At 42.0% G+C, this 15,674-nt stretch overlaps 1 protein-coding gene across 6 annotated transcripts in view; it reads left to right on the top strand.

The window, feature by feature from the left end:
• The first annotated feature begins 6,609 nt into the window (after window positions 1-6,609).
• LOC103093200 (myo-inositol 2-dehydrogenase-like) overlaps window positions 6,610-15,674 on the top strand; it is a 28,884-nt gene continuing 19,819 nt past the window's right edge. The window contains exons 1-4 of one of the 6 annotated variants that reach the window (XM_056795964.1): window positions 6,610-8,622; window positions 10,200-10,808; window positions 13,054-13,124; window positions 15,264-15,372. In XM_056795964.1, the coding sequence (XP_056651942.1) occupies window positions 8,378-8,622; window positions 10,200-10,808; window positions 13,054-13,124; window positions 15,264-15,372 (1,034 nt within the window). In that variant the 5' untranslated portion in view covers window positions 6,610-8,377. The remainder of the gene's footprint in view (window positions 8,623-10,199; window positions 10,809-13,053; window positions 13,125-15,263; window positions 15,373-15,674) is intronic. The other 5 variants (XM_056795962.1, XM_056795963.1, XM_056795967.1 and 2 more) reach the window with 5 other exon arrangements.

Genomic DNA, 15,674 nt, shown 5'->3' on the forward strand with positions numbered 1-15,674 from the left:
AGCCAATCTCAAGGGATGGAAGAGAGAATGATTTTGAATGATCCAAATGAATGATCAGAGAAAGTGGAGGTCTTGTGTTTTGGATGAGTTTTTCAAATTGTGTTGGTGGTGAAGGGGAAATGGGAGATGGGTCAGAGCTGGGTTGGAAGGCTCTAGATAAAATGTTTTGGGAACTGGGAGCTTCCACATATATATAGATAGGGATGAGAGAGCCTAGTAGAGAAGAAGAGATAGAAGATGCACAAGAGAGAAAATGATGGCTAAATCCATGATCCTGGAGCAAACAGATAAGAATGGAATTATGGTAAAAATAATAACAGCTGACTATATATATATGTATATAATTATAATTTTATATAATATTTTATAATTATAGTTTTATATAATATATGATTATAGTTTTATATATATTATATACATACTGCTTTAAGGTTTACAAAGAGCTTTATATATCATATTTAGTTTGATTTTTATAATAATCCTAGAAGCTAAGTTGTACTATTACTCCAATTTTACAGGTTAGGAAACTGAGGTTCTGATACGTTAGTGCAGCGCTGGCCAAGTATTGGCATACATGCCTGCCCCTGCATGAGGAAGCTGCTCTGTTCCCCCTCTTCCCAGCACCCCAGAATATTTTTTGCATGCCCAGCTGCCAGCACAAAGCACTTCCTCCCTCCACTCTCTCAGGTAATGTGGGGGAGCTCACAGACAGACTGAAGTTGTCCTCTGGGCACACAAACTTGAAAACCTTCACCATTGCTGGGTTAGTGGAAGCAGTGAAGCTTTGTAGAAGTTGAATTTGATGACCTCAGAGGTCCTGTCCATCTCTAAATCTATGATCCCATGATTTGTCCAAGGTCCTACAGAGGGTAAGCATCTGAGACAGGATTTGAACTTGGGTCTTTCTGATTCCAAGTTCAGCATTTTATGCACTAACAGCTCATTACAAAAGGGATTGTTTGGCCTGGACTTGGGAATTCCTGGGAGGTAGAGAAGGGGAAAAGCTACTATGATGAGAGAGTGGATGATGAAGTTTGGATGAATATAGGAGGGGAATTGAGGGAACTCCACTAAATGACTTCAATTTCCAATGAAATGGAACAGGAGATTATGCCATTGATTGCAAATACAGGGCATGGGAGTATAAGAAAAGAGGGGAGATATTTGAAAGGCTCATTGAAGGTAATGAGAGACGGTTAAGGAATGTCTAGCAGAGGTAAGAACTGAACAAAGGTTGTTTTTCAGGCTCGTTTCAAGTCCTGTCTGACTCTTTATGACCTCTTTTGGAGTTTTCTTGGCAAAGATACTGGAATGGTTTGCTATTTCCTTCTCCAGCTCATTTTACAGATGAGGAAACTGAGGCAAACCAGTTGTATCAGACTCTTCATGACCCCTTTTGGGGTTTTCTTGGCAAAGATACTGAAGTGGTTTGCCTGGTGGCTGATGTCAGAGTAGAACTCAAGTCTTCCTGACTCCAAGTCCAATGCTCTATCCACTGAACCACCTAGTTGCCCAACTAAGGTGAGGTGCCAGCAGTTTCTCTGGTCACCACCACATCTGCAGTTTTATGTTCAGTTCAGTCAGATGAGCACTCACAAATTTGAGAGACTCTAGAGAATGCAGCTGGCTCAAGTTCACTCCTTTCAAAGATCTGATAAAGGAACTGGGAATGTCTGGCCTGGAGAAGGCTCAATACACTGTCTTCAAATTTTCTTGAGGGGCTTTCTTGTAGAAGGAGGGATTAGGGTTGTTCTGTCTGGACCAGAAGGACAGAATTAGGAGCAATGAAAGGAAGTTGCAATAAGGCAGATTTAAATTTGATGTCAAGAACATCTTCCTAACAATTAGAGATGAACAAAAATAGAATTGTGGTAGTAAGCTCCCCATTCCTGGAGGTCTTCAAGCTAGATGACTATTTGTTAACTTTAACATAAAAAAGGATTCTTATTCAGGCTGGTTATGGCAGCAAGTAGATAATAATAACTCATTTCTAAAGCACTTCACAATTTCTAAAGCACTGCCCCTACAATGAACAATTCCATGAGGTAGGTAATAAAAAAAATTATGATACTCATTTTGTGAATAGCAAAACTGAAAACTCAGAGTAGTGTGTAAATTGCAAATTATTTTACAATAAATGTCATCACCAAGATTCTTAACTCCAAGTCCAACACTTTTTTCTATGCCATTCTCTGTTTCAAGAGAACCCAGTGTAGGAGAAATGGAGCAGAACAGGTATGGGCCAAGGACCATAGGTCATGATGTGGGCAACGAGTAGTTTTAGTCATGATGTGGGCAACGAGTAGTTTTAGTGTATATGAAAGATGGAGGAAAGGCAGTGTAGAATTTTGAGGGTCTGATTCTTAGGAGTACAGTTTCTTTTTTTATTTTTTGATAGCATATTGAGTCTTATTTTTATATTTTAGAATTTCTTTTTAAAAATAGTATATTTCCCTAGTTGCATGTAAAAACATTTTAACATTATTAATTTTTAAAAATGTTGAGTTCCAAATTCTCTCTCTCCATTCCTCTATTCCATCCCACACACTTGCAGGATGGTAAGCAATTTGAGGTTACACATGTACACATTCTCATATTAGTCATGTGAAAGAAAAACACAGACTAAAAAAAAAATTCAAATCCCATTTGAGATTCTTCAAGCTTCAGACTTTTTTTTACTTTGGGTGATTTTAGCTGCCCTGTAATATGATTATAAAAATTCCTTATCCCCTTTAAGCCAGAGATCCTACCCTACAACTTTGTTTATGCCTTAGAGAAATCATTGAGAGGAGGAAAAAAAAAAACTTCACTGGACAGAAGTAGTCTTAGAAGTACTCTTTATCAGCATACTATCTTTCACATCAATGTATTTATGGTTTTCTTTTGAGACTTTGGTTTTGTATGAGTGTGCTCTTACAATAATGACCAATATGGAAGTGTTTTTCATGTTAATAAAAATTTAAAAATAATTTTTAAAAGTACTCTTTGTCCCAGTTAAACACACACACACACACACACACACACACACACACAACTAGAAACAAACTGTGTGCCACACAGTTGAAGAATGGTTGACTAAACTGTGTTACATGACTGTATTGGAATATTATTGCACTATAATAAAGGATGAATATGAAGAATTCAAATGAAATGAATGAGAAGTTAAACCAAAACCAAAAAACTGTAGATAGATTGACAACAATGATTAAAAAAAAAGGCAAAGAAACATTAGAAGAAACGTTTATTGATAGGGACAATGTTGTTAATATTACCTTGTGAAAATTAATATCATGGCTTTTGTTCCTTCTGACCATTGGAAAATAGCAGTTACATTGCAAACATTGACAAATGATAAAGAAAAGGAACACTAATGATTATGTCATGACAAGGCATTAGGGGAATAATTTTGTGGGAAAAAAATGCACATCAGTATAATATTACTTGGAACTTGTCCAGGGTTACACAGTTAAGAAGTATTTGAGGCCAGATTTGAACTTCGGTCCTCCCTCCCAATTCCAGGCCTGGCTCATTATCCACTGAGCCACCTAGCTGTTTCCTATTCTTGTATATTCTCCCTAAAACCAATTACCAGCAATGACTACTCTGGTATGATTTGCTAGTTCCCATAAGTATCTCCTCAGTACCATTTAATCAATTGATAGTTCCTTGATATCATAAATAAGCAATTCGTACCACTTAACTTTTAGGTAGGGATAGTCATTAAGAAGATATTGCAAGAAAAGAATTCTAAACACATTCCTGGGAATGGGATTAATTTTTTCTAAACCCTTACCTGTTGCCTTAGAATCGATACTAGGTATTGGTTCCAAGGCAGAAGAGTAGTAAAGGATAGGCAATGGATTTTATGTGACTTGCCCAGGGTCACACAACTAGGAATTGTCTGGGGCCAAACTTGAACCCAGCTCCTCTGAACTGCAATCCTGGTTCTCAATCTAATGAACCACCTTGCTGCCCCTGGGCACAAATTTAAAAGCAGTTGTCACAAAGCATTTACTCTACCAAGGCCATGTCAGAGTATAGCCTAGTTAATGGAAGGGATACTTTGTTTACACAGAATGGCATCTTCTAGGTCAGTCAACTGCCAGGAAGGTCAAGGAACACTAGTACTAGTTCATTTGTTTTGGTCAACATTGTTGTTTCAGAAGACCAACTTCATCACAGGTTGATGTCTCAACTCACAAGTGAATTGGATTTTAGCAAGGCAGAGTTGCACAAAGTCAACAGTCTCACCTTCTCTTCCAGAGCCATCCAATTCTAGGTCAAGACAAAAGTCAAGATGACTAGTGATGGCCCAGGATGCAGTGAATGACCTTCTGACCAAGCTCTAAACTCTACACTCCTGCTTCAGGCCCTCTTCGTGGCTCTTGGAAAAATCTCATCCATGAATAGACATCCCCCTGATTCATCCATGAGTTTGAGGCCCATCAGTTACCCTCAACCTGGCTTAGACCATCTGCCAAGAAGGTTTTACCAGAGTGTAGCTGCTGTACATGCTACAGCTTCTTGGAGCCTGTAGCTGCCTGCAGCTACAAATTATTTTTGTGGGTGGACACCTGAGGAGAATGGAAACTGAGGGGAAATGGGTAAAGGGGAGAGAGAGCGATCTGCACGTGTTCCCAAACTTTTATTGAAGAACAGTGGGAGGTAGCTAATCAAAAATGTGACTTGGTATGGAATGTGGTCTAACAAGGATGTAGTTAGTACCCTGTGGCAGTTAATGTCCTGCCCAGGAATTCTTCTGACCTTTGGACTGAAGATTTGTAAGTACAATAATCAAGAAGTAACATGACCATGAGTCTGGTACATGAGCAAATAGGTTTCAATATCAATACATCAATAATACTTTCAAGATGAGAATATACCTGGGATGCTACAGAGTCTCAGGTGAGAGTTGGGTGGACTCCAAAGATGGACAAACAATCCTGAGAAGTGCTAGTCCTCCCTGAATATCCCCTATACTCCAGCTTGGTTGCTTCCTAACTCTGCCATGGATTCTAGTTCCAGGGTCTCTAGTGGTTCTTCCAACCCTTTGAAGCTCAGTGTCATAGCCTCAGTCATTTCCTCTCCTAAACTCATTCTCTTAAAAGCAGGAGAGAAACACAATAGGGACAGAAAACAGTATCATATGTTTAAGGCCTCATAGAGGCCAATGTGGGAAGATAAGGGTCTAAGGATGTTCTCCATCCAGAGACTCAGTGAACATCCTTCTCCATTACCACTAGGAGTAAAAAAAAAAAAAGCCTAATCTGGCCAGTGTGTGCCTTTTATATGCATGCTTAGTTCTGGCTAAACAGTCAATTAAAAGGTATCTTTTTATCATCATAGACTACAAAAACAGGAAATAATCACAGAACACAGAACACCTGTATATACTATATGGAAGGCCACTTCCTTTTATCACAAATCCTCACATACAACCAAAAGCAGCATCCCAAGCACCCATATGTGTTGATAGCAGGCAAAGCGTATTTGTACTTCATTGGCCAGTACCTATTTATTTTAAGTTCTTACCTTCCATCTTCAAATCAACACTATACATTGGTTCCAAGGCAGAAGAGCAATAAGGGCTAGGCAATGAGGGCTAAGCCCAGGATCACACAGCTAGGAAATATCAGAGGCATTTGAACCTAGGACCTCATCTCTCCAAGACTGGCACTCATTCCACTGAGCCATCTAGCTTCCCTCCCCCCTACTACTTATTTATTTACAAGTTGTCTGCCTCATACAAAGAGAAGCTCCTGGAGAGTGGGGATGGTTTTTGTCTTTGTGTCCTTCCCAGTGTTTAGTGTAGGGTCTGGTATATAGTAAAGGTTTAAGAAACCCTTGATAAACTGCTTAAAATGAACATCTGTTCATCTGTGCTGACCAGACTTCATTTCAGAAGATCCTAGTTTCTAGAAGGCTATCTTATCTAACTCCTTCATTCTAGAAAAGAGGAAACCAAGGCAACTCTATGACTATAATATGCATGACAATTTTTTTTTTATTTCTATTGGCAAAGGTAGTGTCCTCATTGGGAATTCACCTCAATGGCAAAATTGATGATTCTGACCCCAAATATAGGGTTTTGGAAGGTTTGCTTACAATGAACTTGTGGGAGGACCTGGACAGAACCTTTACAGGATGGGAAGGCATGGGTGGGGAATAATCAATCTACTTTGTTGGGGAGAATAAGCAAATCGGAGATCACAGATCTGTTGGTTTAGAATGGGTATAATTTTGAGGGATCTATATTCCCTACCCCAAAGGCTATGTTCTCAGAAACTCTGAGCATAGGAATGTTTTAAGCTTCTTAACAATTTCTAGTCATTGTCTTACATACGTGGAAGTTTCCAATCACCCTCTATCGCATGTGTTTCCCGAGAAGCCTCGGAACTACTACCCCCGGTGCCCATCATCCAGTCGAGGTTGCACCACAGTGTCCGGAAAGACATAAGGAAACCAACCCTAGGAGCGGATCCCCCTTCTCTCAGGCTGAGATTGGGCGTAGGTCGTGTGGAAGTGGGGGGAGGGGAGCTTCTGAAGCAAGGGGAGCACTAGAAGGGCTGGCCCTCTGAGACACGTGTGGGGAAAGGAGAAACACAGAGGGCGGGAGAGCGAGGAAAAAGAAAATGGAGGAGAGGGATGGAAAGTGGGGGACCAAGAGGTTAGGAGAGGAAGGACGAGGAATAGGGACGAAGGGAAGAGCTCAGGGAAGCGGGAGACCTGTCCCTTGGACCAGAGGAGAAGCCAGGTATGGGGAGCCACAGAACAGGTGGAAGGAGAGAACATTGGACTCAGAGACAGGAGAATGAGGGGCGAGCAGGATAGCACATGCGCGAGCGACCCGTATTCCCGTTGGCTCCAAGGAAGAAAATGCCGGAGTAGGTGGGGCGTCTGGCCCCGCCTTCGCTCTCCCAGTTTCCGGATCCGGGTCTGGCTGGGGTTGGTGGTGGGAGTGGCCGTGACTTTAAAGTCTCATGGAGGCCTAAGGGAACCTGGGATGGGACGTGGGGATGAGCACTTTGGCATTGGAGAGCCTCCTGGGCCGGGAGCAGCGAGACGGGACAGTGGGGCTTGGAGCCCTCCGGTCGAAATAGAGACCCCTGAGGAGGAGCGAGGGCCTGAGGGAGACCTGACCCCAGTGGAGAGCTCCTGACCCTCTCCCCCCGCCACGAGAGAATTCTTGACCTCCCCTTTCACAGGGTCCCCAAATCTTTTCCCGTTTTCCAGAGATCCCTGTGGCTCCTGTAACACTCCAAAAAAGAGGTACCTCATTTCTGCCCCCTGCTTTAGCCTCTTAGGAAAGAACCCATTCCCGTGCCCCTTCCATTTTCGTTTGGAAGAGCCCCCAGCCTTTCCCACCCGAAGGAACAACCCACCTGTTTTTTTCTCCAGTTCTGGTGTAGCTCTTCCTCAGGGCATAACCATCCCCAGGAAAGTAACCTGATTGCCCCTTTTTGATACACTTAGGCACCATCCACCTTTTCTTCCTCCCTCTCTGCTATTCTTTCCTTTCTCCCTTCTCTACTACCTTTCCCACCTTCCCTCTTTTTTCCTTCATTCCCTCCTAACTTCCCATCCTTTCCCTTCCTTCCTTCCTTCCTTCTTTCCTTCCTTCCTTCCTTCCTTCCTTCCTTCCTTCCTTCCTTCCTTCCTTCCTTCCTTCCTTCCTTCCTTCCTTCCTTCCCTCCCTCCCTACTAACTTCCTTTCCCCTTCACTCCCACTTCCCTCCCTTCCTCCCTCCCTTCCTTCCTTCCTTCCTCCCTCCCTCCCTCCCTCCCTCCCTCTTCTTCCTCCTCTTGGGGGAAAGGGGAAAAGATACCAGTAGCTACCCTTTTAAAGGATTCTCCAATTCAATTTTGGATTGGGTGCCCTTAGGAGAAAAGAGAGAGAAAGAGATAGTGGTTGGTGTGGTTGGTGTGGGAAGAAGAAGGAGGAGACAGACAGGTAGAGAAAATATACTCCCACACTGACTTTCATTTCCACAGTGAGTGCCCCTTCCTTTTTAAAAAGGTCATTCTGCTCTCTTCTAGCATACATTTTGCTCCCTCTTCCCTATCTTATTTAAAGGGGGATTTCCTGTTCTATGGTAGGTTTTGCTCCAAAGAAAAGTTCTTTCCCCTGCCCCTTGGGCCCAATCATCCCTAGTCTGGGAGTCCAGGACCTGGGCTGGGGCTCCTTTCAGTGTGCCCACCCTCCCAGTACTAGTTTTCTGCATGGCTAGTGGACGTCCAGTGTCCTTTGTTGACTGAGTAACTCTCTTCCTGGGCCTTGGGTATTGAATGTGTTACTTGGTCTCTGATAAAGTTGGGCAGACGACCTTAATTTTTGTCCTGGGGGATTGGTGACCCTCCTGCCCCCCCCCCCCCCAACATGGGCCGAAAGAAGAAGACTTTACATGAGTATGCAGCTGAGTTCACAGACCTAGGGGTAAAACAGCAACTGCTTGAACACAGTGAGTCTGGTGGCACCTCTGTGGTGGAGATTCTCTACTGCAAATCCTGTGAGCTGCCCATGAGGGTAAGGAGGGACCGCATCCTGGAGCACCTGTCCTCTGGCAGGCATTACAGGAACCGTCGGCTAGTTAAGCAGCATGGAGGCCACACTCCTGTCCTCGTGTAAGTGTCTGGGAGTCCTGCCATGACCTTAGATTTCACTTGGGGACTTCCTGTTGGATGGAAGCTACTCTAGGGGGCTTTGGGTGAACCCAAGATTTGCTGGGGACTAGCCATGGACCCTGGCTGGTATATGATTTTAAGATTCTTTTTGCTTTGGATAATCAGTGGTTTGCCACATGACCATCTCCATTCTTGTAGCTAAAGACTGTGGGTTGGATCTATTACTTAAAGTGTAGTGGAAAAGAACCCTTTGCTAAGAGTCAAGAAGACCCAAGTTCCCCCATGACTGAGATCCTAGTGTTATGTATGACCTAGGATTAGTCTAGTATCCTCCCTGGCCTCAGTTTATCTGTAAAAAGATGGGGTTGGAGCTGCTGGTCTTTTCCAGCTCTAAATCTATGATCTTCCATTTGGATTAACTTTGCTTTTTTTTCTGAGGGTTCATTATCCTGTAGACAGGAGCTTTGAATGGGAGAAGGAAAGTGAAGTTCACCTGAATGGCTCTGTTTAACGTGGCCATTTCAATAGCTAGTGATTCATTCCCAAGTAGAGAAAGTATTGGGCTTGGAGTCTGGAAGTCCTGGGTTTAAATCTCACTTTAGGCACTTGCAAGCCAAATAACTGAGCAACTTGCTTACACTGGCTGAGCCTCCTCTGTAAATTGGAGAGTTGAATCAAGCCTGCTTGGTGCATGCCATGAGATTGTGTAAATAAAGATCTCTGCATAACTTAAAAGTCTTAGACAGATTTGAACCCTCATTATTACCAACAGAGCTGTTTCAGTCGACAGAGCTGTTTCAGCTGTTTAAGTCAGATCTCTTTCAGTCAACAGGCAATTACTTATGGACCAGCCACCATTGTAAGTGCTGGTGATGGGACAAAAATAGTTCCTTCCCTCTAGGAGCCCACATCCTAATGGAGGACACAGACAGGAGCTTACTTAGGCATGTGCATATGCAGAAGTGATGGAAGGTAAACTTAGGGGAAAGTATTAGCAGCTAGTGGAATGGAGATGAATCTTAAAGGAAACCTGGGAGGCAACATTCAGGGGCAGCTATCATGCTTTGGGGGTGTGTAAATGTAGCTGCTCAGTTCTGTTGTGTATATCATCACAACTGCAAAGGACTTTTGCAACAACTGGGCTACTTGGGGCTGAGTTAGGTGCTTGAGGGAGGATAGCATGGTGGATAGAGGGCTGGTCTGAAAATAGGATGACCTAGATTCAGGTCCCATGTCTGACACATCTTAAGTGTGTGGGCAAGTACAAGTGACTTGGCGAGCTCTCAATGTCCTAGGCAACTGCAAGACTCCAAATTGCAGAAAAGCTAGGCTACATGAGGAGGAGTTCTCTCTTATGGGAATGCCCTATAATAGTGAAGTCTCAGGTCTAGCGCCCAGCATGTAGCATGTGCTTAATAAATTATTTTTTATTCATTCCTTTAGTTATCTGCACATAGTAGACTCTTTAAAAGTGGTTATTGATGGGTCTTTTTTTTTTTTAACTAAAGAGTGTATGGTATGGACCCATTAACTAACTTGCAAACTTTATTAAAATTACTTTTTCTTTTTTGATCTAGACCTGCAGCCTCAGAACTCAGTAGTGGCCTCCCTGTCCAAGTTGATCCTCCTCCAGCCTTGCTTTCTCAGCCTTCCTGTGTTTTACCAGGTGCTCCCTGCATCACCAGTGCCAGTACCAGTACCAGTACCAGTGCCAGCATGGTGCCTTCGCCTCCTTCCTACCACAAAGCTTTGTTTCCTGCCCACCCCAGTGCCACCAGCTCCACAACCAGCACTGTGCCTGTCAGAAAAGACCAAACTCCATCTACCTCCACCAACCACACTTCTCCATTCATGACTCTTCATGGGAGAAGCCCAATAGTCCCCTCAAAACAGACTAGCCAAAGGCTTGTTATTTCAGAAGCATCCAACAGTGTGGCTTCTGGAAGTGGAGCAGGATGGTTTCATAGCAATGGGGCCTTGGGAAGCAGCCTTGGCCTGGCTCTCTTTGGGGTAGGGTATGGGAACAAGGCCTTGTTTCAGAGCTTAGTGGAAGAAAGCAGGTGTTGCTTGCTTTACATTGTTGAAGATCAGCTGTCTGATGTTGAGCAGGCCTTCAGATCTGACTATTTGGTGAACACCCGGGTGCTTCGAGAGCAAGATGCCGACATTGTACTTAATGATCAGCGGTACGGTTTGCAAGAAACTTGAGGGCATGCTTCTTCCTGGAGCTGTGTGTGTGACATTGCCTTTCCCAGTTAGTGACATATTCAGGGGCTGGACCAAACAGAGCACTAGGGGTCAGCATTTTCTTACTCTCTCATCACTTTTTTTTTTCTTGAATCTTTGGTCTTTGAATTGATACTTATAAGGATTATTTCCAAGGCAGAAGAGTGGTAAGGGATAGGCAGTCTCTCTATCAGTGGTCTCAGTTCTCTGTGGCTCACAATGACCACTGTGAGCAGTAGAGACAACAACTTAGCAGATTCTCTGTTATTTCACAGAGTTGTATCCTGAGGCCAGCAGTGAGCCAGGAACCCCCAATTTTTGGCCCATCCAACTAAGCCATTATTTTTCTACATCTAATGTATTCTGTTTACCTCTTTATGCCTAATTTCCTTCTTTTCTTGGCCCATCATTTGCTATTAAGTAGAAATGATAAATCCTGTGATAAGTCCCACCTTGTTGTTAGTATTAGATGTAAGTACTGAAAATCCTCGATTGAAAGGTGATGTATAAATGTAAAGGATCATTATTATTTTTTTTGTAGATAAATGAGGGTAAGTGACTTGCCTAGAGTTACACTGCTAGAAAGTGTCAGGCTGGATTTGACCTCATGAAGATAAATTTTCTGACTCCAAGCTGGGTGCTATATATACTGTACCACTTAGCTGCTCCTAAGGATCATTATTGATTATAAATAGTAATAATGAAGTTTAAATTCAACCATCCTTTTTTTCTCCCACTCAAAAAGACTAATATTTCAGATTGAATCTGAGTACACACACTCATCCTGCCTCTCGCCTCTCATTCATTTTATACCACTGTTATATATATCTATGAGTGTATGTATATCTGTCTAGCTATCTAGTCTATTTTATCTCTCAACTTTTTTTAATTGCTCCCACCCCCACTGAACCTTTCCTTTCAATGAAGAAAAGCATTTAAGGAAAATTAATTGATGCAGCCATTGTCTTCCTCACCTTCCCTCTACTGATTGGAGGAACCTTTCCTGATCCCTCCTCAAGGACTAACACTATTCATTACTCTTTTATCTTTCTATAGCCATTGGGCCAACTTTTGTTCTCTTAGTTTTGCTTTCTTCACTCAGCATCATTCCCTACAAAACTTCCCATGTTTCTTTGAATTCTTCATATTTGTTTCTTACTGCACAATGACACCATGATATAGTGGATAGATAGGGAACCTCCATGTCAGGAAGACCTGAGTTCAAGTTCTACTGTGGATACATACTGAATGTGTTATTCTGGGCAATATTACTTAACTTTTCAGGGTCCCAGGCAATGCTATAATACTGGCCATTGCAGAGTCATTGCTGATGGGCATTGCTAGAGGGATTTTCCTCACTGGAAGTGAGATCCAACCTCTCTGAAACAGCACTCTAACTTTCCATTATAGTCATACATCATATTTTGTTTAGCTATTCTCCAATGGCACTCATCTATTTCTAGTTTTTGGCAGGGTCCTTCTGTGTTACTATGAATATTTTGTTTATGGATATCTATTGTCTATCTCCTTGATATATAAGCTTTGCAGTGGGACTGCAGGGCCAAAAGGGACAAACAGTTTAATGGTAAGATCCCATAGACATTGGGATCTTGGGATTTTCTGTCATGTTAGATTATATCTTGAAAAATCTTAATATTTAGAATTTAGCTTCTATGACTTTATTATGCAATTTCCACCAAAGTTTTAAATCTATATTTTAAATTTAGAGTGAAGAATATTTCCTAACATCAGTTTTTATCAGAAATGTTTATTGTTAATTGGATGTCTTTAAGAAATTTCACAAGTTTCATTTTTCACTTAATTTCAGACTGAATTTATTTTTTAAAGGAATTTGTTCTGGCCAGAAAAAGAATGCAAATTATGCTCCCTCAATAAAAACAACAACAACAAAAAACCAACCCCAAACTCTCTCCAAGAAAAAAACAGAGTTTTGTCACATACTAAATATCTATATCAATATGAATTAAAAGTAATTTTCCAATTTCAAAATGCATTCTAACTTTTATCAATTGAAATGTTTCCTATTTTCCCACCTCCCTTAGAAACAGGCCTTTCCCCAAGTTTTCTTTTTTCTGCAGAGTAAGGGGTTGTCCTTTGAGTCTTAGTTTTCCTCTATGAAACTTGACTGTCATGAATTGATTTAAATTGAACGATCTTTCTGATGCTCTCACCTCCTTGTGGCAGGGTCTCTGGAGTTGTTATCTGTTCACCCCCTGAAGCAGCTTCTGAAATAGTGATGGATGCTTTGAGAGCAGGTAAGGAAGCCATCCTTGACTTCACTTAATAAAAAGAAGCATGCTTGGGTTTTTTCAGTGGGATCAGTGTTTCTTGCTTTAGAGGTTCCATTTGCCTCATGCTAGACGGTCCATAGGAAAACTTTAAAATACACCGGAAACTTGGAAACCTTCCAAACAGATGCATGGATGGTATTGTGTTGAAACTACATCTTGTAGAAGCAACTCTGATCAGATCATGGGACATAGAGCTCAGAGAGACCTTTGAGAGAGTTTAGTTCTACTCCCTTGCACTTTCACAGATGTGGAAACAAAGGCTCAGACTTGCCCAAGGTAATGGAGGGAGTCAGTGGTAATAAAATAATAATAATAACTAGCAGCTTTTAGGTTTACAAAGAATTTTACCAATATAATCTTGAGCCTCATAACAACCTTGGGAAGTAGGTGCTCTTATTATTTCCGATGTACAGATGAGAAAACTGAGGCTGAATAGAATTACAGAATTAGAGACCTCTAGTCCAATCCCATTATTTAACAGATGAAGAAACAAGCCCCCAGAAGTTGAGTCAGTGACAAAGGCAGCCTTTGAGTCCCATGACCTTGGGCCAGTCCCTCTTGTCTGGATCACAATATGCTAATCCACTTATGGAACTTCAATCAAAGTATGAATATTGTTCCAGGTGGAAAGGGCATGTCAGTGCAGTGTATTCTTCTGTGGCTCTGCTCGCTATCACAGTAACCAACCAGATACCCTTCTCTGGCTACCACCCCTTATGTAGGTTGTCTCCTCCTGTGAGAATGTAAGCTCTTCAAGGGCAAGGCACTGTCTTCACTCTATATTTATATCCTTAGCACTTGGCTCATAATTGACATCTTGTTGTTGAGCCATTATCAGTTGTGCCCAACTCTCCATGACCCCATTTGGGGTTTTCTTGGCAGAGACATTGGAGTGGTTTGCATTTCCTTCTCCAGCTCATTTTATAGATGAGGAAACTGAGGCAAACAGAGTGAAGTGACTTGCCCAGGTCACACAGCTAGTAAATGTCTGAGGCCAGATTTGAATTAGGGTCTTCCTGCCTGGCCCCCTATCCACTTTGCCCCAACTTGGCATATAGTAATCACTTAATAAATCCTTTTTTCATTTATAAAACTAGGAGATAAAACTATAAGATTCTCTCCAGTTCTGTGACCCTATAGAATGACTGGTCCATCTCCAGCAGGATATATAGTGCCAATTGCTTTACTGATAGCAATGGTGGATTTCTGGTGACTTTCCCCATTGCTGCCATTCTTCCCCCTTTACCTCCCTAAAGCTTATGTGTTATCATCTGTCTAGTGGTTCTTTGAACAAAAGAAAAGAAAGAGGCAGCCAGGCAGATTCTCCTTCCACAGAGAGCAAGAAACACAGTAGCTCCAACATGCTTCTGAGTTTTAGGGGCATCTGGCATATCAGAGTAGACACTGTTTGAAAAGAGGAGGGGACTCTTCGTGGCCACAGCAGAAGGCAGAACGTTTCTCTTGAAGAATTCTTTAGTAGAGGGTAACTACTATTGCCAAGAGAAAATTAACAAGAAAGCAGAGCTAACCTCTCCACATCTGATTCACTTTTTAACCAATGACATGAATTTATGACAGAGAGGCTAGATTGGGGCATCAGGGACCATTTAGAGTAATAGTTCATTTATGTATCTTTAAGGTCCACAAAGTGCTTCCCTCATGACAACCCAAACTTAGGAGGTCAGGCAGTGTGAGTAGTATTTCTCCCATTTTTATAGATGATGAATGAATGGATAAGAGAGTATTAAGTGCTTACTGCATGCTAATCACTTTGCTAAGTACTAGGGATAGAAATGGAGAAAAGGGACAGTTCTTCATAAGAAGGGGAACAGCATAAAGGAGGGTTTAGCTATAGAGTAGAGGATGAAGCCCAACAGGTCAGGTCAAATGATGAGGCCTAGCTGGGTCAGAATAAATTCTGCCTCAGGGAGATGAAGTGATTTTCCCAAAGTGACATGGCTAGTAAATGTCTAAGCAGGAATTTGAACCCAGGCCTCTCCTGCTGAAAGGTCTAGTTCTCTTTCTACACTGTTTTAAAATGGATTATGCCCACACTATATGGTGACTTTTGATTACATTTTTATTTCATCTTGATGTTTTTAGGGAAAGGTGTGTTTTGCGAGAAACTTCCTACTTTGGATAGACAAATTGCTGAGATGTGTTTCGATGAAGCTAACAGATGTGGGAAACCATTAGTCTGTGGATTCTACAAGTAAGATCTGTGTTTTGGGGTTTTTTTGACTGTGGCTTTTGATTCACATTTGAATTTAAAAATCAATCTTCAGAGGTTTTTGTCTTAGCTAATTTAACAATCTTCACAAATCTATTTTCTAGCCCTTTTTTTATTCTCCCCTATACATGATGAGGGGTTCCAAACAGACCCTGTGCAGCAAGAGACACAGGGTTGGTCACCTGTCTGCTTCAGATAACAGGTGATGACAGTGAGCTAGATTGCCCAGATGAGTGTGCACAAAGTCATGCAGTTGGTGGGAGAAGCGTTTCTTGGTGGCTCAA

This window comes from Monodelphis domestica, chromosome 4 (assembly GCF_027887165.1).
Source record: "Monodelphis domestica isolate mMonDom1 chromosome 4, mMonDom1.pri, whole genome shotgun sequence".
NCBI classification, from domain to species: Eukaryota; Metazoa; Chordata; class Mammalia; order Didelphimorphia; family Didelphidae; genus Monodelphis; species Monodelphis domestica.